This window comes from Equus przewalskii, chromosome 5 (genome assembly GCF_037783145.1).
Source record: "Equus przewalskii isolate Varuska chromosome 5, EquPr2, whole genome shotgun sequence".
Lineage (NCBI taxonomy): Eukaryota > Metazoa > Chordata > Mammalia > Perissodactyla > Equidae > Equus > Equus przewalskii.
Window position 1 is genome coordinate 4,625,590 of NC_091835.1, and position 25,749 is coordinate 4,651,338.

At 35.1% G+C, this 25,749-nt stretch overlaps 1 protein-coding gene across 1 annotated transcript in view; it reads left to right on the plus strand.

The window, feature by feature from the left end:
• VWC2L (von Willebrand factor C domain containing 2 like) overlaps positions 1-25,749 on the plus strand; it is a 153,179-nt gene that overhangs the window by 16,577 nt on the left and 110,853 nt on the right. Inside the window, exon 3 of the mRNA XM_070618231.1 lies at positions 9,425-9,554. Within this exon, the coding sequence (XP_070474332.1) occupies positions 9,425-9,554 (130 nt within the window). The remainder of the gene's footprint in view (positions 1-9,424; positions 9,555-25,749) is intronic.

The following is a 25,749-nucleotide window of genomic DNA, read 5'->3' on the forward strand; positions in this document are numbered from 1 at the left end:
AAACACTGGTCAAGTTGAAAGCTATGATGACAATGATAGTCATTTAACCAATGTTACATAGTTTACAAGTTCTTTCACATATTACATTGTTTCCTTTTTGCCTCATAAGAATGTAATGAGAAAATTAGAACCTTGTTAATATTGTTATTGTTAACTTCAATGAACAAATTACATTTACAAATGAGAAAATCCAGGTTCAGGAAAATTCTCCAAGGTAATACAAAGAGTTTCATGGCAGAACTTGAACTCTAAATTTCCTTATTCCACATTATCATACAGCCAAATTCCACTGGCAATAACATTACTGATTTTTATACATGGTTACAAAATTGTGGCTGCTTCTGCTGTACCTTGCACAAAAAACACACAGTAAAGTCTCAAGGTTTATCAAGAAATTACTTGGTCAAGATTTTTTAAACTAAAATATACTTTTATATTATTGCCCATAAGCCATCTCAATATATTTTTGTGGAATGAAGTAAGCTATGAATTAAGCATCAAATAATGAAGCATAAAATTCAGTAGGAAATATTGCTGTTTGAACTTAAAATTGGAAATTAATATATTTTAATATTAACAGTTATAAAGCCCTTCATTTTATTAATCTTAATTACTCTCTCTTCATAACATGTGAAAGTACAATGCTACCAGCAAGTGGAAAACCAAGAGAAGATTTAATTTTAGAAAATTTTTGCCCAGAGAAATACCGAAACAGCAGCAAGGAGAGATTTCTTAAGTAATAATCTTATTGCCACTCCCAAAACAAATAGATTTGGTTGTTCGAGGCTCGAACTCCTACCTTCCAGACCCTGAAAAGCCCTGAATGTGGTGTCATCCATGCAAGGCTAGCAGGCTGAGCTACGGCCCTCTCTCCTTTCTCTTATCACCTCCTTGCAATGTTTCCTGTAGAGCAACACTGATGGTTTTTGTCTCTTGTGTGATCTTTCCTACCAGTGAGGTATATTCTCCCGCACCCACATATGGCCTTGTTTTAATGCTATTGTAGATGCCCGACTTTTTAACTGATATCAACAATGTGTCCTTTTCAGTGTCACAGAAAAGTTTTGAAGCTCTACAGTTGCTCACTTTTTCCCTATTGCATAAACAGGTGATAAGTGGAGCATCCTTAGTGTGGAGACATGCAGCCTCTACTCAAAATATTAAGCTCCACCATCAAGGACTTTTCTTGTACCAAAGCCAACTGTCAATCCAGCTTATCAGTCAGGGACTAAAGGCTGCTGCTTTCCTAGGCGATTTCACAAGTATAAGTGTGAGACTTTATCACAGTCTTTATCTTGAATCCTCTAGACTTTGTCTGTACCTTTGGGTTCTCCTTCAAAGATCATATAGGCAGCTGAAACATCTTATTTCTTCCTCTTAAATACTCACTGATATTTCCTTGATAAGTGTACTTCGCCTGCTTAGAAAATACATCTGTGGCTTCAACTAAAGAAAGATAATTTTGCTTACATTCTTCTTATCTATATTTTATTTTTCTGTATGCTATTCTTCATATTTCAGAAAAAAGATGCATTTTGCTGTCATGAAACTCCTTGAAAACATTCGTAAAAAATAAATCGGATCTATACACCATCTGCTTATCAGAATAGGCAACAAATAATTGTAGAGTTACCCGCCCTTAAAACATACGCTAAAAATTATTTAAATAAAGTTTTTCAGGAAAAACATTTTTAAGGAATAAACCAAGCCATTAAAATAATGTCATTGTTGCATTACAACTCTCATGATGAATTTTCAAGAATGAGGGAACTTTTTTTCTACTTAATAATTAATAATTTTAGATTGGGTATTTCATCAACTGTTTTGCAATATTCTTATGTCTTATATGAACTCAGAGTAAATAAAAATAGAAAGATTAACTCCAGTAATTCTGTCTTCCCTTATAATAGTACCATCAGTTATTCTTATAAAGGAGCATTTGTTTTAAAAAATCAAAACTTATTTTCGTAGACATCTAGATTGTCACTGTTGTCCTTTAGATTGTCACTTATTGTGAGGGCAGCCTGGATATGTAGTCCCTCTGGTATACCTTACATACATTACCTTATATATAAGACATATTTGTAAATATATCAAATAAATAATTTTAAAAATGTATACCTTATTTCTGAATTTTAGGTTATTACCTACCCTAAATCTACATGGCAAAGTTATGCTCACTCTTTACAATCACTTGGCTAAAATGTTGATGTCTTTAACAAACATGAAGCAGTTTTTGACAGATCCCCTAAAAATAATATTCCAAAATGTATTGTCAAAATACCAACTTCTCAGAAAAAGCCAGAATAGCTACTGTTTAGGTTGTTACTCAAATGATACCATCATACACATTTGCTGACCAACTGAGGTGGTTACAAAAAAATCTACGCACTCATTCTTTTTGTTTGTGTCAGCAGTATTAAAATTCTTAAGGAAGTTCCAGCTCTGTTTCCATAATTTGATAAGACTTACAACCTCAGTGTTTCAAATATGCTCCAATCAATAGGGCAGATCACTGTAGAGGTTACCACAATCCCATTAGACACAGGACCCTGAGGAGCATTTAAATCAGTGACTCGATGGGTCTTCTTTCAGATGGTTGTGAATTTGGGTTAAAACTCATTGGATCCAGGGGCTGGCCCCGTGGCCGAGTGGTTACGTTCGCGCGCTCCGCCGCAGGCGGCCCAGTGTTTCGTTAGTTCGAATCCTGGGCGCGGACATGGCACTGCTCATCAGACCACGCTGAGGCAGCGTCCCACATGCCACAACTAGAAGAACCCACAACGAAGAATACACAACTATATACCGGGGGGCTTTGGGGAGAAAAAGGAAAAAATAAAATCTTTAAAAAAAAAAAAAAACTCATTGGATCCATTGATTATTAGGTGTTGGCTGCCACATGCAAATTACTGGCTACAGGAGTCGCAATGGATGCTAAATACTCTTGTACTCTGTAATTTAATGTATATTTTAATGAAGTGAGCAGTGCAATTCCTGACAGGCATCAGCAACTTTGAAATAGAGTCTTCCAAAGTTCTCATCCAGTTTGAAAGTAATGAGATTTGTTCCATAAAGTGATGAAATTTATGCCATAAATTACCTCTAAAAGAAGAGCACTTCTTAAAGCAATATCTTTTCCTTGGTAGAGATCAGATTTTAAACAGTTGTTTAATGGAAAGTTTTTGGAAAAGCAATCTGAGCTATATTCTAGTTGATAATTTTTGCCCATTATCAAATAAATAGAGCACCATATAGTATCTGAAACCTAATATCACTTGGTCAGCAGGAAAGTCATTGATGTAGTTAGTGTGCTAAAACTTGGCACTTAGAATATATCCCACCCATTTATGTATCCATTCCTTCAGGCTTCAACAACACTCACAGAGGGCTCACTAGAAATTAAGCTTTGTTTCCCAGGATAGTTAGGATGTGTTTTGTTGGACTTTGTATTTCAAATCATCCTTTAGGAAAATGAGCATGTTTAAAATCAGGGGTTTTTCATGAAAAATATTTTATAATATACTAAAATCATTTTGTTTAATAAGCAACCATTAAACTTGACGCATATTGGAAAATGAGACTAGCTCTCTCTCAGACCCTTTAGCAATTCCTCTGCACGTATTCTTGTCCTAAATTTAGTTACTATGGTATTTTCTAGTGCAATAAAAGTCTGTAATCACCTACTGCTAGATAGTCTAGTCAATGGAGTGCCTGAAGATTGACTTACCTTGTGATCCCCACAACGGATATTATGAACTTCAAATTACCTTTAGAGAATGAGCTTACATTCTTTGCCATAATACCACAATCCAAATAGTTATTTTCATGACACATAGTCAGAAAACTTTCTCCCTAAAGTGCCCTTTATAATATTTAAATGACATGTGAACACGTTATTGAATCAGAATCCTATTCCTGCATGATGAACATAGATCAAGCTGCCCAGAGGTATGGCTTAACAAACATACAAACAAACAAACAAAGAAAACATAGATTATGCATAAATGTTTGCATGTATGTTAACAAAGGTTTACTATGTATCTATTATGTGCAAAGATGTCTTCTTGGTGCTGAGAATACAGCAATGAACAAAGGCAGATAAGAATAAATAAATAAATAAATTGATAAGATAATTTCGTGAACTGATGAGCGTTGAGAGGGCAATGTGATGGAGGACTAGTGGGGGAAGACCTCCCTGGAGAGAGGGCATTTGATTTGACATCTAATTGATGAGACTTCAGGAAAATAAAATGGGTTTGTTGCTTTCCTATTCTTTTCTGAGTGATTTATAAGGGTCATTTTAACATTCACAATTACGCTCTATCTAGAAACTTCTAATAACAATTTTTCTCAATGCATTTCTGACATGATTAATTCTATTAGTTCACAAGTTCTCCCACCAAACCAAGTCCTATAAAACTTCATTGCAGCCACCTCTGCAATTAGATTCTACTTTAAACAAGAGAGATAACCTACATATTCCTTTAAATATAGTCTTGTGCTTCCAATTGTATACCTTTTGAGTCTTTTTTCAGAAAGCCCCTTCTAGGCTAAGTATGCAAGTGAATAATAATAATAATAATGTTATATTATTTCTTATGTATTTTTATGTGCTTCACAATAACTCTGTAAGGTCGGCAATATTGGTATTCCCATTTTATAGATTAAGAAACTGAAGCACAGAAAGGTTATGTAATTTCCCCAAGATTCTCATCTAATGAGTAAAGCATCTGAGACTAGAACTCAAATACTATGGCTAAGGAGAACTTGCTTTTAACCATGATCCCACAGCCACCCACATAAAGCCAACAAAATAACTTTTCTATTTTTCCTGATTTAGAGTTCCTCAACTTGTAAGAAGATTGTTATCTTCAACTTCGCCAAATTAAAATAATAAACTGAACACTGCTATGTCCCTTGTCCCTTTGAAGTTTAAATTTGTGTAACAAGCCTTATAGACTATGACCATTTCCTTGCTTATACTCTACGAACAATGCCAATAAGAGCCACCACATAAATAACGCTGCCATGAGATGGTGTTGTATGGACCACACATCCCGGCTTTTCTCAGGTGTGGATAGATACGTCACATTGTAGTCCAAATACAAAGTAAATGTGCATTTTCTATAAACATCTGGCAAATTCTATGCAGCCAGTCTGCAATAATATGTTCTAATAATCCTGTGTTGACTCTTGGTGATGACCACATTAGCTTCCAAATTTTCACAAAGAACGTATTTGACCATTTTTCTGGCGTCATTCAGTTGTTCCAGTAATCTAAATTACTAGTTCTCAGGCTACTTTTTCCATTTTAAAAAGTCATAGTGCATTCTGTTTTTTCCAGGATTCCCAGACCCCCTGTCCAATTGTCCAAGAATTCTCAAAATCACAGTGCCATTGAGATTTCCGCGTCAAGGTTCTCAGAAGTTAACCATTTTTCAAATGATGTGAATTGCCATGTTTCCATTCTAATACCAAGGAAGAAAATTTGGATTCTAGTCACTTAAACGTATTTTAAAGAAAAAGTCCCCTTTTACTCTATTAATTGTAAAATCAATAAATACATGTATCTAGCAGAAAACCCCTTTGAAATTTGGGGACAGCTTGGATGGCATTTGGATTTATTAGCCCTCCGAGTGCATTCAGTGATAGCACAAACTACAGATAAAATGCACAGTTTCTGCTTAAACAGAGTCCGACATTAGATATTCAAAAACACAAGCTAGAGGAGGACAGAGTCAGAACTGACACATAATACTCAGACATATAATACATTCATTAACAAATAAATTTGACCGCCAATCCTAATTTCAATTAAAATTTATGTAAACGTGTACCTAGTGAATGTTACTTTATTTTCCAAAGCTTTCATAGAAATAAAATGTTCTGTGAGATTTCTTAGAAAAAGAATTTTCCTTGTATAAAGTTTTAGGATGGTGTCATTTAATCATCTTACTTACCAAATCTCTAGCTGACAAAAGCCATGTACTAGTCATAATTTCACAGGTTCTTCTGACAAAAGCCAGTAGTTTTTTTCCAAGTACTTGTTCCAGTGTTCTCTGTTCCTCTAAGGATAACTTTATTGTTTAATCTTTGGTTTTTACGGGGACACTTTCAGATTTAATCTATAGTTTTCACATTGAAGAGCCTGATAAAAGGAAATTTGTAACCAGCTCAGTGCTTAACATGTAAAGATTTATTCGAAGCACCAAACCTTTCAGAGTTTTATGTTGTAAGGTGGGAAGAATTTTTAAAGTCTGAACTTAATGTCAAAGTAGCACATTGCTTCGTCCTAGGAACTTGTCGCTGTCTAAGCAATGTCTTTTCAGAAGTGCAGGGGAAAACGTGGGCAATGGAGGAAGTCAAGTTGGGAAAGTGAAGTACAACGGTGTTGGAACTGGGAGCTTATGAAAGGAAAGATGCTCAGCAAGGCTGGAGAGGACGAAGGGGCTTTAGCTTGAGGTCAATGGGTTCAATTTGATTTCGTGTTCAGAGGGGGAGGAGATGGGTACAAGGAGGTTTGAAATGTGATGAAATGGACGGAAACAGAGACACTATTTGAAAAAACATTTGAGTGAAAACAAGAGGAAATAACATGTTTCTGACACAGATTCTGGGCTAGGAAGGACCAGAGTTTGGTGTTACAAATAAAGCCAGGTTCATGGAAGGATTAGAAGCCGCTGATGGCTAAGGTGATATTCTTATTTTTGTAATTTATGTTTCTCATTATTCAAAATGCCTTAAAAAAATCAGGCGTACTTTTTATCAGTAAGCCTTGTAGTCTTAGCTCTTCCACAGAGTATTTCTTAGGATTTCAGTGCACACACATCCAGCCTCCACTGACTTCAGGCAGATGCCCTGGGGTCTTTACTGGACCATTATCTGTTAGTGCTTCTCCCAGATATCCATAAGTGTAGCTGCGAGGCTGCAAGGCTTAAAGATGCCAAGGTCTCCAAGAAGGTGAGCCTCGTGGCAACCTAACTTCAGCCTACTACAATTTTCTATTAACTCACATTTGAGAACAGTTAAAAAGCTCTATAGTTCTATAATAATCTCTTTATGCACTAACTACCCTAATTAGTGAAATTCTCTTTCTAAGCAAGAAGTGTCTATCCTCTATAAATCAATTATTTAGTTGCCAATAGTTATTCCTGTGGATCAGGTCTGCATGGAGAAGTATACAAAGCATCGGAAAATAAACTACTCAGATGGGCGTGCACAGAACAGTGATTCCTGCTATCAAGTGGCAGTAAGGGATAGCAAGTTAGGCTGCCTAGATTCAAATCCTGCCTCTGACCCTCACTGCCTATAGGACCTAAGAAAGCCTTTGAACCTCTCTCAGCCAATTTCCTCATCTTTGAGGTGGAGATAATAACAAATCTTCCTTCATAGGTTTATTACGAGAAGTAAGTGAGTTGATATAGGTAAATGGCTTAACACAATACCCGGTAGTTAATAATGTGCAAAAACATTGTTTGAATCAGAATGGTGTTCTTCATTGGTCTATGTTGGGAATCGAATAGTCTTAACAAATCTTTCTCAAAGATCACACTTTGAGGTAAATATTTGGCATTGGAAAATTTAAGGATTCTTTGGGATTTTTAATGCCAGAATCAGTCCACTAGAGTTGGACAGATAAACCCCTCCTTCAGCAAGAAGGAAACCAAGAAAAACAAATGATAACCACTGTGGAACAGCAGGGTAGAGAAGCAATGATATTAGTGGCTCCTTTTTTCTCTCATATTAACAAATAAATGCAAGCCAAGTCCTTGCTGTTCTTCAGAAGGCCAACCAAACATTACTTCTTTGCAATTAACCAAGGAAAGGCAACACTTTCTGACAATTTTGCTTGGGAATTTGAGATATCATAATGGGCCTTCCAAAATAAGGAGCAGTATAGGCAGCAAGAATTTTCATCTCTCACGCTGTTTCCTCGCTCAAAATTTCCTCCAACAAACAATGTGCTGTGGTATCAAATATTTTCCTTGACTCACGAGGTTATTCAGCAGAGGAGCTTCAGGAAAATCTCAGCCCTTGGGACAACCCAATAAATTCCTCTGAAATACTTAACACGACTCACCATGTGGTAAAGAGCTTAACCTTTACCCTTCAATAAACTCATTGACTGCGTTAAGAAATAGCAATGCTTTCCCCACAGATTCTATGGCTAATTCTCTTGTTCCTATTAAATTTGAAAGTAAAATAATTAATTGAAAGCTAGACTATCATTCTGCAGAAAGCACAGATAAAATTAATTTAAAAATGGTTACTTGAAAGGTTTCTAATCCCACAGACGACCTGAGTCAAGGAGCATTGATATTAGCCAAATTGTCAGATTCAAGAAGAAGCAAAAGCTGACAAACATTATGGACAGTAGCCACTGACACCAAGGCAGAGGGCTTTAATTAACACAATTTGGAAGTGAGAAACTGAGGCACTGTAACATAGGGCGGGAGGCAGAATTTTGTAGGAACAAATGGCTTGATTTGAGAAGTATAGATTTTGTATAACTTCTGAGGCCTCCAGATTCATGCCAGAATTCTAAACCTCTGTTTCACAAGAAAGGAGAGCTAGGACTCATACAGGATGAGAAAGCTGCAGAGTGGCCACTGCTTGAGATCATTTGTGGGACAGGCAGTTTCTAGAAAAGAAACAAAAAATCCCAAACTCACTGTTGGTCATTGGTAAGTACTGTGAAAACGAAAAATTATTTTCTGCTTTTTATTTTTCCCTCTAAATTAATTCCTTTTCAATTCTATTTTTTAGAGTCTTTGACTCTAAAGTAGTGGCTTTTATAGTCGATTGGTTTTAGTTCATTCATAAAAGCAAGCAGGCAAGATAAAAGGTATTCGCTAAATCTTTCAAGGGGCAGTATCTGGATGTTTGGATCCCAAATGCAAACTCCTCTAAAATTCACACTGAAAAAATACCATTTAGAGTCCAGCTTACCTTGAAAAAGAGTTCATACAAAGAGTAAGGGTGTCCACTTACCACTTTCTTATTTCTCAGGGATCCTTTTCTTTCTTAGAAAGAATAATGACAAATGGCAAAAATTTATTCCACGTGTTTCAGTATCATTTCTGTTTACCAGAGGAAGGCAGAGCAGTCAGTGCATCTGGAAATCAAAGCAGGAGGTGACATGTTAGTTGTCCAGACATTTGTTTGGAGAGTAGGAACATAAGACATAGGAAAAGTCATACACGAGCATTCCAGTTACTCACGGCAACCTGAGCTGAACATGGCAACCCACCTCGGCTCAGATGGCCAGGTTGCCTTCACTTGGGGAAGAATGATCATACACATGGTAAATGGAGTTAATACAGTAAAGCCAATATAAACACTGATGTTTTGTCTTATGACAGCATATGAATGTGCAAGCATTAAGTTATAGGAGAAAAGGGGCTAATTTTAGATTTGTTCCTAGCCCTCTCCATGTGAATGGTGTCGCTGTGAGCCCAGCAATGAAGTTCACTGTGTTGTAGCAGACTGCGCAGTTCCTGAGTGTGTCAACCCAGTCTATGAACCAGAACAATGTTGTCCTGTCTGCAAAAATGGTAAGACCATACTGCATTAGCTTTCAAAGAGGGGTTAGTGCAAAATACGAATATTTCACCACTGCACACCATTCAATGCAAGAGCCCTCTATGATCTGCCTGTGGTTTTTCAATATGGGCATGGGCGATTATCTTTTTATCCCACCTTACAGTGCAAATAAACCAGCAATGGGTGAATCACGAAGCTTTCCATCTGGGGAATTAAAGCTCTTATAAGCTGACATTCTTGTGATCCCTATTATTTATTGTTGATTAATAAGGACGATATTGGAAAGAACATATTACTATCTTTTTGTTGCTACTGAACTTCTGTCTTGTGGAGGCTATAAAACAGTTCACCCCATTTCATAGTGCATAACCCAGGAGAGAGTGTAAGATAAATGCCTAGCATTTTGCTTTGGGCAGAGATAAGACTTTAGGACTAAAGTTATCAAAGAAATACAAAATTTCATTCTTAATGCACTTAAGTTGAAGTAAGAAAGACTAGAAAGTTCAGGCTTTTGTTTTAGGTTTTTATTACAATGGAACTTTTCTTTCATAGTAATTGCTATAGAAGGAACTTGGTTCATAAGATTCTGGGTCCCTTTTTGTCCCTCACAGAATGGAGAGGTTGAAATGACCACAGTATGCTAATCACCCCAAATCAAGGCAATGCTGCAGAGAAGACGATGCAATGCCATCAACCCAAACAGCGTATCAGCCAAGCCAATAGCCAACTCTTCCTTCTGGTCATGTACTAGCAAAAAGCTTCACTAAGTACCATTTCACACATGCCCCCTCTTGGCATTCATATCTGCTTGAAAAAGTCGTTCGAGCTCTGAATTAAACTGAGGGCACTCTAATGCTGAATTCCTATGCCCTTCCTTGAGTAAGCTGTGCTCATCTTCCTCTATTACACATTTTTTTGTCCTGAATTTGGGATTATGTTAGCTCACCTACTAATCTTTTCCTTTGCATAATTATAATTAGTAAAGAGAGGAATCAGCTTATTTAGTTAAAGAAAAAACAAAAGCAGCTCTGGTTGTTTTTATAATGATTTTTGTGTTTTGGTATCTTCCCAAAGGACTTATGAAGAACCCTTATGACATTTTTCCAGGCGTAATTCTTACCATTCTGATCATATAAATCCACTGAGTTGAATATTATACTACTCACCTGGCTTCTCTTTTTCTTCTTATGTCTCTATTCAACGGACGTGTGTCATGGTGACCATCTCTCTGACTTAGAGGGTAGAAATAAATATCCTCCTGAAGCTCTCACCTATCTAATATATGCAAAGATATCAAATTTAAGACTTTATATTTTTAAAAGGATTTTTAAGAAACTGGAAAAGATACAGGGAAAAACAATAGGATGATTTAATGGTTGAAAAATAGGACCTATGAGGACAGACTGAAGGAGTTAGCATAATTTGTCCTGGAGAAGAGAAGGCTCAAGGGAGACCTAACTGTCATAAACTGTATGAATGGTTAGTCTAAAGTGGAAGAGGACCTGTTATTTTCCATTTTCTCCAAGGACAGAAGGAAGAAAAACTCAGCTACCTAATCAATCTTTTAAAATAGGATTGACAAGTCTTTGACTGAAGACAGTTTTTTTCTGGAAGCAACTGTCTAAATAGGTCCTTGAGGATCTTCTCTTCCCTAGGTGGCCCCGGTTGGCTTTGTTTCACATTTAGGGTAAACAAAACTATGCTTACAGTTAAAAACTCTTGTCTAGATATACTCAGAATACTCGTAGAATTAAAGCATACTACATCACACATTTAAAATACAGGTTTTACGCATGCGTCTACCACGTCATCGTAGCTACCACAAACGAAAGTCTATAATATATCCAGAGTTAACATCTATGTCAAAGGTTAAATCAGCCACTACAAACTGCCCACGCTTAATTTGATGTCACCCAAGATTATTCTATTCTTCTCTATCACATGCCAGAGTAGAAATTCGATCTTCAAATGAAACCCTCTTTGTACAAAAATGTATAATGAATGGACTTTAATTATTCAATTAACTAGTAAATTAATTCACAACTCATTAGTATTCCTGAAGAATTTATGTTGAGAGAACAAAATATATTGTTTTTCAACTTTTTCTTCATGAATCAATACAAAACAACCACTTCTGTTCGTTTGTCCTATTTCCAAGCAAACTTTTTTCTATTTTAAATAAAGGAAATGAACCTGAATTAAAATTAGTAGGAAGACTAACTCTGATTGTAATATAATGTGATGACAAGTTATCATTTATTATTATTAAATGCCACTAATTAGTCACTTGTGCCCAAAAAGTCAAAGTATAATAATTGTCAAAGAAGAGCATATTAAGGACCACTGGAGAATCATTCTGACCACCAGTGGTACCAGTATTTTTAGTGAGAGAACAGACTGAGCCCCACGTCTTCCTTGCTCTCATTCTAAGCCCAGCCCTGAAAACAGAAACAGATGACACAAGAGTAGAAGAGCCAGAGGGAAAAAGACATTTATTATGACAGAATATAACTAGAAAAATTTCTTCAATTTCCAACACATGATAAGTCTATCTCATTTCATATGACAAGATTAATTTGCCCGTTAGAGCATAAACTATTTTTTAAAGCATGTTACTATTTTCTTAGATTAAAAAAGAAAAAAGAAGATAAAAATCTGCCCTATGGATTCAAGATAGAGGCAACAGAGCTTGATTTGTAAACAGTCCTATAACATTTTCTTAAATCTTTCTAAGTGTTGAAAATTTTTGGTTTGCAGAAATGCTGATTATTTTGGCTGCCAAATACTTTCCTTTTGCATACTAAGATTGATTTTTCTACCTTCCTGACTTATAACTTGCCAAGAGCAAAAGGTATTAAAGATATAAACTGAAAGTTTCAAGCAGCAGAATCTACCACACTTAACCATAAAACTCAATATTCAGCTAATGTCAAAATCTTTGTTCTTAGATTATTTAAGAGCAAACGAAACAAGGGAGTACAATGATATATGCCTATTTTTCCTAGAAAACAATAGTTTACCAATGGAAACGTAACAATTATATATAGATAAACAATGGCAGCGTCTTTTACTCTCCATAATGTAATTTGTAAGAATAAATTTAAAGGCATACACTTCTAAAATTTTTCTCTAATGATGTAAAAACAAAAAAGAGAGAATTTTTAATTTCCTTGTCTCAATGATAACCTCAAGCAAGATTTCCAGTGATTATCAATGAATACTTCCAAGCCACAAAATATACTCCATTCTTATTAAAGTTAGTTTAGCACCAAGAAAAGACGTCAATTTAGTCTGGATAAAATATAAAAATTAAGGAAAGATGTGAATGGCTGGGTACACACAAAATAGGAGGAGGAAGAGGACAGTAATTTTTCATTTGGGGCAATTTGACATAAGAATTTATTGTTTTCAAAAATATTCCTAAGCATTTGCTTCTTCCTCCTCTATACATCTTCAAGAGCTAGCAATCCAAATGTCTTGCTAAAAGTTATGACATTTCAAGACTGTTTTCTCCCCCCAAGATTTCGTTACTTTGACCTATCTTTCAGGCCCAGTCCTTTCCATATGAATTAATGAATACCCTTTATGGATTTTTGTTTTTATAATATGAAATAGTGAATCAGCACAGCAGCTACTTAAAGAAAACCTTTCTAGTTTGGAGGGTTATATAAATATTTCAAATATTTGGTAACGGACCATACATTTGACTAATGAAATATTTGATCATTAGAGCAACCAAATGACTAACTGCATTTTTTACGTTTCATCAGCAAGTATGTCAGTGAGTTCTGTGTTTTCAGTGGAACATATAGTCAGTCATTATTCATGGTTTTGAAGGAAAAGTCACTTCATGAAAAATTGGAATAGACAGGAAACATCCACAAAATCCTCCATACACATTAAGTGAGGAATTTTCATATTTTTCTAACTAAACTGAAGTTGTCATAAGCCCTGTTCAAATATTTAATTCCATATCACTTAGTCTCTTCTAGTTTCATAGCGATACAGATAACACAGGAAATAGACTAACCAAAAGGGCAAACTGAAAGAAAGAAGACAACAAAGAGGATGGGCAGTGCACAAATAAGAGACAGAGGGGCATCCAAAGGTGCTTGGGAGAAAACGTTTGACACATAAATTGTTAACTTCCCTAGTATACAAAGAGCTCCTTGAAATAAATAAGAGAGAAAAGCAATTTCACAGGGGAAGAAAACAAGCAAAGAGTATGTAAAGGAAATTCACTGAAGAAGAAAACCAAATGTTTAATAAATATATGAAAATAAAATATACTTAACATCACAAGGGATCGAAGAGATAGAAATTAAAGTGATGAGGTACCAACATTGTATTGGCAATAATTTGAGATTAATGAGATCTCAAATTGGCAATGGTGTTAAGAAAAGAGTTGAGAAAATGCTGAACAACTTTTAAGAAGGTGCTTTCTATCAACATTTTCCTGTAACTTGAAGTCAGCAGTTCCACCTCGTGTACTTTGTCCCACATACATGTACTAAATTTTCACTGCATTTTAAGAGCAAAAAGGTGGGAAAAAATGAAATAGTCCTTCAATAGAGTAAAGAAATATATTGCAAGCTTTACAAAGACCCTATTGACATTTTTACTGCTGTGTAAAATAAGCAAGGAGTGTAGAGTAGACTACACATTATTTTATACACAACATAGTAACGCATCCCTTATATAATGCATACATTGTAAGTGGCATGTATTTAAAACATTTTTATTTTCAACTGATATACAATTTTAAACAGACATCAAATTTGTATGTACATGGGAGGAAAGCTAAGTGAATACACACTAGAATGTGAAGAGGGATTCAGTGGTTACTCTCAGAGAGCAGAAGTGAGAAGTGAAAGGGAATGAGACAAGAGCTAATCTCTTAAGACATTAAACCTTTACAGACTGATAAGGACAAAAACAACAGAAAAGTACACACACCGGCAGTTCAAAAACAAGATACAAATGTTCAAAAAATATAAAAACTATTCAGCCTCATTAATGAATTCAATTATTTTTATTTTTTAAATCTTCTTTGTTATTTTTTGTTTGTGGCATAGGGAAAGTTCTGGAAGAAAACACACCAAATTTTTAACAGCGGTCTGGTGATCAGAAGAGTAATTAAAGAGTAGAAGTGAGAAGGTAGAAGCAGACAACTTTGACTTTATTTCATGGGCCTCTTTATTGAATGAATTTTTCAAAAACCTATTCTATTTTTCTGATTTAAGGTTTTATTAAGCCTTTAAAGAAAAGATAATTCTAATGTTATTTATACTCTTCCAGAGGAGAGACAAGAACAATAACAAAAAAATTTCTGAAGTGTAATATTGATATGAACCAAGATTACAAAGTAAAAACAAGAAAGTAGAGGGCAGCGTTGCTTAAGATCGGTAATGGGGAGCTATCAAAATATGAAATCCCCAATGTAAAACTCTTGGGTTACAGATTTTAGAGAGGGAATGGAGTTCATATATTGTACAATATATTACATTACCAGTGGGTCTAGGGCAGCATTCTTCAATCAACACCTGAAACTTTCTGCAACAAAAGATATGATAATCATACTAAGGAGACTGAACAAATATAAAGTCACAAGTGATCTCAGGCCAAGTTTTAATCTCAACTGAGTTTTGATTTCAAAATTGTAAAAAACATTGGGCTTTCAGAGATCGTGGGAAAGGGATTGCATATATGTGTGTTAACAAACAGAATCTAGGAGCAGGTTAAAATAATTATGCATCCTGATTGAGTAAAGTTTACAGAGATAGTTCAATATTTGGAACTCTATTAATATAACTTAGCCTATTACTAAGTTGAAGAGAAAGATCATATTATCATTTCTATATATACATAAAGACATCAGACATAAATCAGCAAAAACCAATGACAAAAACTCTTAATAAAGTAAGACTAAGTGGATAATTTTTACATGATATAATATGTCTACCTCAGCCCCCAAAAGATAGAATCATGCTTAACAGGTAAAAGCTAAAGGCATTCTTGGTAAAGTCAGGAATAAGACAAAGATGCCCACTATTATTTAAAATTTCAGATAGATGGTAGACATGAACTAACTAATATAATTAGAAAAGAAAGAATTCAGAGGAGAAAAATTGCAAAGAAGGAGATAAAACTGTTACCATTTGCATATGATATGATTGTATGCTTGAAAAACCCAAGAAGATAGATTAAAAATTAGAGAATTTAGTAAGATAGCAGGATACAAAATGAATGCACAGAATTTTATATAACATGTATGTGTATGTATATTATTAAAGTAAAATTGTGGCACTGGTACATGATGCAGAGACATCAATGGAATCTAACAGAAGGTTCATAAATAGACCTAACAACATGAAAACTTGGTATATGATAGATAAAGTCGTATTTCAAATCAATGGGAGAAAGATAATTTGTAGAAGAAATAGTGTAGGCATGACTGGATAGTGTCTGAAAAATATAATATTAAATTCCTACCTTATCTCATAATTCAGGAAAAATTTCAATGTAGCAAAGATTTAAATATAAACTACTTTCCAAAACAATACAAGAAGAAAACCTGGACAATTTCATTTATAATCTTGAAGTGGCTATTGTTAAAACAAACAAACAAAAATTTCCACATAGCAAAAAGACAAAACAAAACAAAATAACACTGTAAACAAATTTAAAACATGAGCAGAAAAAATTAATCTTACCTCCCAAGAGGTTAATCTCTCTCATATGTAAAGAGCTCTTAGAAATTGATAAGGAAAAAGACCAATGGCTCTATTTTAAAAATATGCAAAGAACTTCAAAAGTCAGTCCACAAAAAATGAAACAAACAACTTCCTAAAACATATGAAAAATTGCTCAAATCACTTATAAAGGAAAATGAAGATGGAAATTTGATATCAGTTTTTACTTACAGATTGACAAAAATCCTAAAATTTAATAACCCTCTTTGTTGTTGCTATCACGATAAAACAGGCAATCTTTCATATTGCCAGTGGATGTAGAAATTGATACAACTGCCATGGAAGGAAATTTGACAATATATGTCAAAATTCAAGTGCATATATCTTTTACCTCAGCAATTCCATTTCTATTTACAGATGTGTGACATGACAAATGAACAACGACATTCATTATCTGTGTTGTACTTTGGGTTTTCTGATTAATGAAAAATGATCAGAAAATTTGTAGCAATAACTATAGATTTAAATTTTCTTTTAATGTATTATTAGTTGATAGTGAAAAAGAGCCAATTTTTTTCTTTAAATACTCAATGAAATATTTTATTGGATTATAACTTAATTAGCTTCCATTTATCTTTTTTTAATCTCGTATAATACACATCTTTAAAATTTAATTTCACATCACTCAAAATTGTGAAAGTACTAGAATCTACTTAACATCAACAGATAGCTTATTTTTAAAAGAAAACTAACATTAAAATAAATAAATAATAATGTTTGGAGGATACATATTTACATTTTAAAAATCACAAAACCTTACCAACAACTACTTAAAAAATAATAAATAAGGAGACACACCAGATTTCTAAATGTGAAAACTCAAATTTGTTAAGTTGCTATTTCTCTAATGATAAATTATATGGAAATCCTGTCAAATTTTCTATGTGATGTTATTTCTTTTTGCAATTTGACAAAGTCAGAAAACTTTAATACATGAAAAAGAATGCACTTGGTAAGGCTGAAGAGTTCAATATACCAGATACATTAAAATAATACATAAAGATATAATAATTTTAAACAGTGTGATAGTAGAACAAAAATAAACAGATAAATGGAAAATCAGAAAATAACCCACATTTGTATTACAATTTAGTATACAATTAAGGTGACATCCAAGGACCTAAGGAAAGAATGTATTGTTCTAAAAATATATTATGAAGGTTAATCATTTTTTAAAAAGTGAAATTACATTCTTGTTTTACCCATTATATAAAAATAAATTTCATTTGGATTAAAGATCTAAATCTAAAAAAGTGAAATCATAAAGGAATTTTAAAAATAATGTAAATAACTTATTTTCAGAATAGGGACGATCTTCCTAACCATAAAAGCAAATAAAGAATTTATAAAAGGAAAAATTTAAATGCAAATTAGGTAATATAATTTTATCCATATACTTCTCCATAAACTAAAAGAAGATAATGTCTAATTTTGGACAGGTAAAATGCAACAGGCATTTTCATGTGCTATTGGTGAGAGTGTAAACTGATATATCCTCTCTGAAGGGCAATAAAAATGTACAGACCTTTGATCCAGCAATGTCACTTCTAGAAATTGATCGATAAGAAATAATCAGATAAGTATACAAAGATGTATATCTAGAGATATTTATTACAGAGTTGTTTATAATAGCGAAAACTTGAAAAACCTGAAACCTAAATATTCAACAATAAGGTGGTTGTTAAAAAACCATAGTACATCTACATGGACTGACTACTAAGAAAACATTACAAATAGTATTATAAAAATAAATTAAGGATATCTTCTACAAAAAAAATGCATGCTCAAAGTATATTATTAAACTAGTGGGCCAGAAGTCAATATCTATATAACCCTATTTTTGTTAAAAAGAAAACACCATATGTATAGAGAAAGACTAGCAGAAAATACTTCAAAATGTTAATGGTACTTAACTGAATAGTAGGCCAAGGGATGATTTTTACTTTCTTCCCTTTGCTAACCCATATTTTCTAAATTTCCTACAACAAACGTGTATTATCCCTGTGATCTAAAATTACTATTTAAAAGAGAAAATAGAAAAATTCTTTAAAAAGATTGTATAAAATATTTTTCACCGTTTTCATAATAATTAAATAATCAATGATGGGTCACTTATTAGAAACTGCACTAAGATTCCTTGTTATAATTTGTACTCCATAAGTTAACTAATAATCATTCTCCTACTTGACTTTAAACTCCTTTACCTATGAGATTCTTTATAAAAGATTTGGAAGACTTATAGCCCAATTTATGCACCTATTAAGACAATTGTTAAAATATTCACTTAAGTACATTGATTTACATTTTCATGAAGCTGTTTTACAAAACCAGCCTTTTAAGTTTGAAAATTGGATGCAACTCTTTCACCTTTGATATTTTCTCACTTCCTCTTAGGTAGGCAATTAGTAACAAGTGAAACAGACATAAAACAAATGTACTGAAAATGAAAAATTTTCTGACAACTGCATATAGCCATTTGCTATAGGGCCCTTGAAATAGTTCACGATGAAAGCATATCCCATGAAAGGCAGTTTCGAAGTCTTCATTTCATTGACTCCATGACTGAAGGTCAGAATTATCATATCCGTACAAAGTAGATGTCAAAATAGAGTAATTATAAATAGCTATTTCAATGAGCCACAAACAATAATTTCCTATTGCTTTCATAAAACTTCCTCCAAAATATGAAAGGAAATATTTATATGTCGCCTTAAACCAACAGGATTCCCGCTTAATTCATCAGCAAATTAGATTTCAAAAACATTATTTTACAACGCTGACGCAATGAAAATTAATGCCACATTCATTTCCTTCTAATCACAGCTCTTCTTTAATTTTCAGGGCTCCCAAGTCATTCCAGGAATAAAGGGAGGAAGGCCAACGTATGCAAAAATGTGAACTTTTTCTCTGTGTTTCTTCCTCAAAATACAGGAAATGCTCGCGGATTACTTTTTCCCACATAAACCTTTGGAGTGCCGAGTCTGGCCCTCCCACAGCACACAATTCCTCCCTTGAGAATAGACGCGTTAGGAATCGCACTCACTCCTTCCAGGGCTGTGTAGCCCTGCAGAGTTCGGTGCCCCACCCCACAGGGCACCTGAGAGGTGGGAGGAGGGATAATGAATACGCACGTACTGAACGTCTTGCTCCTACACATTCACATAACCTCAAAGATCATCTGGCTCGACGATAGCAGCTTGGCGGCGTGTTGAGTGTAACTCCCAAAACTGCGTTTCTGTTCTTAACCCCACCTTCTCTCTTATTCGCGAGCCTCTCTTCAATTTTGTTTTTATAAAATACTGCTGACGTCTAGGATTAAAGAAGTAATCTCTAATAAAACACCTCTGTGAAGTGGGGATGACAGTAAAAGGGCAATTGGGATCACTAATAGGTTCCTTGGGAGTTGGATTTGATTCCAGGAATAATTGAGTGGGGTGAGGTCTGACTGGGAAGCCAAGACATTCAGTCTTGCCAAGATTCAGGAACTCCTAAAAACACTCCTCTCTCTCTATGGGCGGCTTAGGTCCTTGGCTATGGGAGAGCCTCACTGAGGGTGCGACCCAATTGCTCATCTCAGGGTGTGGAGCTGCCAGTCCATAACGACCCCACCCTCTTCCTCACAGCCCAGAAATCCTTGTAGCTCTCAGAGGTACCAGAGACCAATGGGTCACTGCTCATAATAGAGACACAAATTAAGGCACTGAATCTCCCTTCATCCAAACCTCCTTTGTGCTGTAGACACAATAGAAATTTGCGCTCTCACCTTCACCTCACCTCAGCAATGCCATGTAGAAGCTCAAGCTTTTCAGAGAGGTGGAGGCCCAGAGCAAGCTGAGTCCTGCCACCCCCACCCCCTCGCCCCTCAGTAACTAGCATAAACCTTGCACAGACAAATACAAAAACAAAGTCAAAATGTCAATAGTGTCCTTGACCTTCTGTGAATTTGAATGTCTTCAAAATCACTTGGGCAAGATGAATCTGGAGAGTCTCAAGGAACGTTTTACTGTATCCTCCTCAGAAGTTTCAGGGGTCTGGAGCAAAAGTCTAACAGACTCATCCCTGAGACATAGATTCCCAGATTCCCTTTCTTACAGTTGTGACCAGACTTCTTGGGTCCCTACATCCCGTGTCATTGGGCAAGAAGTGACCTGGAACTCTGGTGCTCCTGAAAAGATCCTAACACATCCTCAGCCAAGTGTCACAGCCTCACCCTGACTGTCAGGCTTGAGACACTTAAGACTAATTTCTCCCTGCTTATCTCAGACCCCACCAGAAGCCCAGGACCACCAGGGCACCCCTCTTCCACTGGACTCTGATGGTTCTTTGAGATATGGGGTAGAGCCCAAGCCATGACTTGCCACTCCCATTCTCTGCTTTTTTGTTCCTCCTCACACCTACTGCCACCTGGGTAGTGTATATTTTACTTATTTAGTTGCTTCTTTCCCCTCCTCACACAAGTAGAAACTCATGCACAAAAGGAGTTTGTGTTTTGTTCACTGTTGGATTCCCCCTGCTGACAATACATTGTAGGTGCAAATATCTGTTTTTGAATAAGTGAATGAATAAATACCCATGCTGTGCCTTTGAAAGATCTAAAATTAAGTAAGAAATTTGATTCTTAGAGTTATTTTAAATTCTCTTTTGAAAGGTATCAGTTTTCTATTTCATAGAGAAGAGCTTTCATATGGAGAATCTAGGATGCATTGTACAGTGGGAAGGAGGGTACTTGTCAGAAGATTTCTTTCCTAATTAAGTTTGATGGGAGGTATATCCAGGTGATCTAAGAGAGACAGGCTGATTGCCAGGGGAAACCGAGTCAAGCTCGATATTATACTGCTTCATAATCTTGCCATGAACACCTAAAGCTCATTTCCTAAGAACTGACTGCATGTAACGTGTGAGTTACTTTACTGCAAAATTAATGAAAATACTTCAGGCAGTATTATCCGTAGTGATATATGTTATCTAACAATAGAGACTGAACTTTTTAAGAGTTAAGGAAGCCATGGACATTGACTGAATATGAGATTTGTCAGTATTTGGTAAAATCAACTGAACTTAATGTGAAGACATGAAACATTCAGAAAATGTGACTTGATATCAAGGAAGACGGAGAAAAACTGCTGGCAAGGAATAATATTTAATTCTAGAAACGAAATTGTGTGGCTGGAGAAGAAATCAGAAATATGGCATGGAACAGGGAGAAAGGAACCTTGCTAACCCATATCTTTTCTGGCGTACAGTGATTGGGAAACTCTCGAAGAATTGCTGTGGCTGAGGCAGGAAGCCCTTGCAGTAAGACCTCTAATATTTAAATGTAGCTCTGAGCTGCTTCAAATCAATCAGAAATGGTAAACTTCTTTTGAAACATATTTACGGTTGGATGCCCCTCAATTGAGAGAAGGGAAATGCGAAGTTCCTCCTTGCATACTTATTTTGCTTACATGAGCTTCATTTGTGTAAGTTGATGGCACAGAGCAGCCATAAATGCTGCTGTTGTCAGGGTAGATAACCAGCCAACCCTGAGTGCTCCCTTCCTTTCGCCCCTCACTTTTATGTGTTCTGCTGAAAGGTCCATAAAGTATCACACCTGCCTTCTGGAACGCTAAGCTCAGTTGGTTTCCAACGTCATTAAATAACAAAATAGTCAGCAATGTTATATCCAAATCTTGAAAGCCTGCTTCGCTCCAACTTTCTCTGTTGGGATTTAAAATAGGGGCAAGACATAGGGCACTAAGGACTGATGTCATGTGTTTAAGGTGTGAGGTTCTCAGTGAATGTGTACTTTGTCCTGCCTGCTTGGATTTGGTTTGATGACTTCTTGAAGAATGGAGAGAGTCAACAGTGCAAAGCAACAGAAATGGAAAGCTGCAGTGTAGAGAGGAGCATGCGAGCCTTTCGAGCCAGAATTCCTGTGGGTTGATGGTAAAAAACTTAATTAGATTCTGTTTTAACTCCTAGTAAATGCAATAGTCAGGTCCCTGAGCTGAGTGAAGTTATCAGCCCCCAGTACAATGTCATCTGAGATATACTAAAAAGTTGTTCATCCTATTAAAGATGGTGCCTTTTCTAGCCTGCCAATGTACATGTCCACATACACACACATTCATAAATACATTCATGCTCACAATTTCTAAAATTTTCATAATTAATGTCACTAAAAATTTGACCAAAATAGCTGGGATATCAGGTATTAAGGACACCAATTAAGTTACACATATGTTCTTGAGTTTATCAGATGACTAAATCATCAAACATAGGTCCAATTAGTTTAAATATGGGGAAGCATAAACCTAGGATAATGAGGAGAGAGTAGGAAGGTACTGGACCAGAGAAAGACAACATCTAGGCTAGGTGCCTGTAGGATGAGTAAGGGAGCAATGAATGCTGGGAGACTGAAATGGAAAGGGATGTCTGCTGATGGCACATGCTGAGGGAAATAGTTGCCTTTTTCATATCTTTTTCTCAATACTGGTCTAACAATAATAACGATAATCTAACTACTAAGAGTAACACTAGCTTTCATTTTTTATGTCCTATATATTCTAAGTGCTTTTCAGATATTAACATATTGAATCTTTACAATAATCTTATAAGGAGGAAACAACATTAATTGCTAATTTGCAGGGGAGGAAACTGAGACTAAAGTAAATGAATTACCCTCAGATATACGGCTTGGATTTGAACTCTGCTCCGTCCAACTTCAAAGCCAGTAGGGTTTAATCAGTAATTCTCAAAGTAGCCCCAGGCCGGGAACACCACCATTATCTTGGAACTAGTTAGAAATCCAAATTTCCGAATCTACCCCAAATCTACTGAATCAGAAAATCTGGGAGTGGGACCCAGCATTCTGTGTCTTAACAAGTCCTTCAGGTGATTCTGATGCTCAAAGTTTGAGGACCATGTACATTTTCTTAGGTGTCCATTAGAGAGTCTGTTCTCTTTCAAATGAAGGCTGTGCGTGTGTGTGTGTGTGTGTGCGCGCGCACACACGCGCGCACACATGTGCACATGCAGGAGAAGGGGAGAGTACAAGCTGAAATAATTACCAGCCAATGGTATCTGAGATAATGTAATACCAGGACAAGAAGCAAGACAAGCCTGGAGAGGAAAGCCCAGACCACAGAGTGCCCTGAAGTCAAGGCAAGGCCACTTGAGTTGTACAGGATCTAGGAATAGTAAATCCCAAAGATGGCAGAAGCAGGTCTCCCAGGGCCTAGAACTGATATAGGTGGGAGATGATATTCAGGTTAAGCTGTCAAGAATGGTCAGACCTAAAGATAATTCATAATGAGAAAGCTATGATCAATGAGAGCTAAATTCAACTGATTTTTAAAGGCAGCAGAATCACTAGAGAATGCACAATAATGAAAAGAAAGGCACTATAAAATGAACATACTACTGCTAATTCATTCATCATTCATCATGTTCCTCCTTACTGATCTACTATGAAGTTGAGATTGCTTCAAATGAATTATTCTTTCTGGGTTTTTATGGTAATTATTAATATTTTCTGTCATAATTATATTTAAGAATATTTTGATCTTAAACAGCTATCTTTAGGTCTAATGGACATAAAATGAACTCTACATTATTAAAGTTTACAATTTGATGTTTTGACATATGTATACCCATGAAACAATCACTAAAGTCAAGATAGTGCCCATGTTCATCATTCCCAAAACTTTCCCCATGTCCCTTTGTAGTTCTTTCCTCCCGCCTTTTTCTGCTCCACCTCATCCCAGACAACCTCTGTTCTGCTGTCATTACATATAAATTTGCGTTTCTTAGAACTTTGTATGAATGGAATCATTCACTACATGCTCTCTTTTGTCTGGATTCTTTCATTAAACATGATTATTTTGAAATCCATCCATGTTGTAGCATGTATCAGTAGTTCATTCCTTTTTTTATTGCTGAATGGTACTTTATTGTGTAGATATACCACAATATAATTTATCCATTTTCTTTAATGCTGGTGTAGTTAGTATGCATTTTTTAAATATTCTAAGTATTTGCTGCTAGCATATAGAAATAAAATTGATATTTATTTCTTGATCTTGGGTGCTGAAACAAATTGCTGAACTCAATTATTAGATCTAGTTTATTTTTTTTTGTTAGATTCCATTGGACTGTCTACATAGATGATCATGTTACCCATAAATAAAGATAGTTCTATTTCTCCCTTACCAATTTATATGCCTTTCAGTTCTCTTTCTTATCTTATTGCACTTGCTAGAACATTTCATACAGTGTTGAACAGAAATGCTAAAACCATACATCCTTGAGCTGTTCAGATATGGAAGGAAAATCATTCAGTCTTTCCCAATTAAATGTGATTTTATCTGTAGGGTTTTCATAGATGTTCATATCAGCCTGAGAAAATCCCCTTCTATTCCTACTTTTCCGAGAGATTTTATCAGGAGTGGAGATTGGGTTTTGTTAAAGGCTTTTCCAGTATCTTTTGAAATGATCATGTGATTTTCTTTTATAGTTTTTAATATAGTGAATCAGAATGACTGATTTTCAAATATTAAACCAACCTTGCATTCCTGGGATAAACTGCATTTGGTCATGAAGTACTAACCTTTTGATATATGTTGGTTGATTTGCTAAAATTATGTTTAAATGTTTTCATCTAAGTTTATGAGCCATATTGGTCTGCAGGGTTGTTTTTTGGGGATTTTTTATAATGTCTTTGTTGGGTTTGGGTATCAAGATATTGCTGACCACACAAAATGAGTTAGGAAAACATCTCCTTTTTGAATTTTCTGAAAGAGGTTGTACAGAATTAATACTAATTTTCTCTTATATGTTTGGCAGAATTCACCAAAGACCTATGAAGTTATCTGAGCTGCAGGTTTCTCTGTGAAAGGTTTTTACAACAAATTTAATTTACTTAATAGATATAGGGTTATTTGGGTTATTTCATCTTGAGCTAGCATTGGAAATGTATGTCTTCAAGGAATTACACTATTTCATCTAAGCTGCTAAACTTATAATCATAAAGTTGTTAGCATTCCCTTAGTACTCTTTCAATATTTTCAAATTCTGTAGTTATTTCCTCTTACTCATTCCTGATATTAGTAATTTCTCCTTTCTATATATTTTTTCCTGATTAGCCTGGTTAGAGGTTTATCAATTTTATTTTCTCAGATAATCAACTTTTGGGTTCATCAATTTTCTCTAGCATCTTCTGTTTTCTATTTCATTGCTGTCTACTCTAGCCCTTATTGTCTCTTTCTTCTACTTACTTTGGGTTTAATTTGCTCCTCTTTGTCTAGTTTCTTAAGGTAGGATCTGGCATAAACAATTTGAGAACTTTCTCCTTTTCTAATATAGGTGCTTCTATAAACACCCAAAGTTCTACTTTAGTATCATCTGCCAAGTTTGATATGTGTATTTACATATTTATTAAATTTAAAATACTTTCTGATTTCCTTTTTCATTTCTT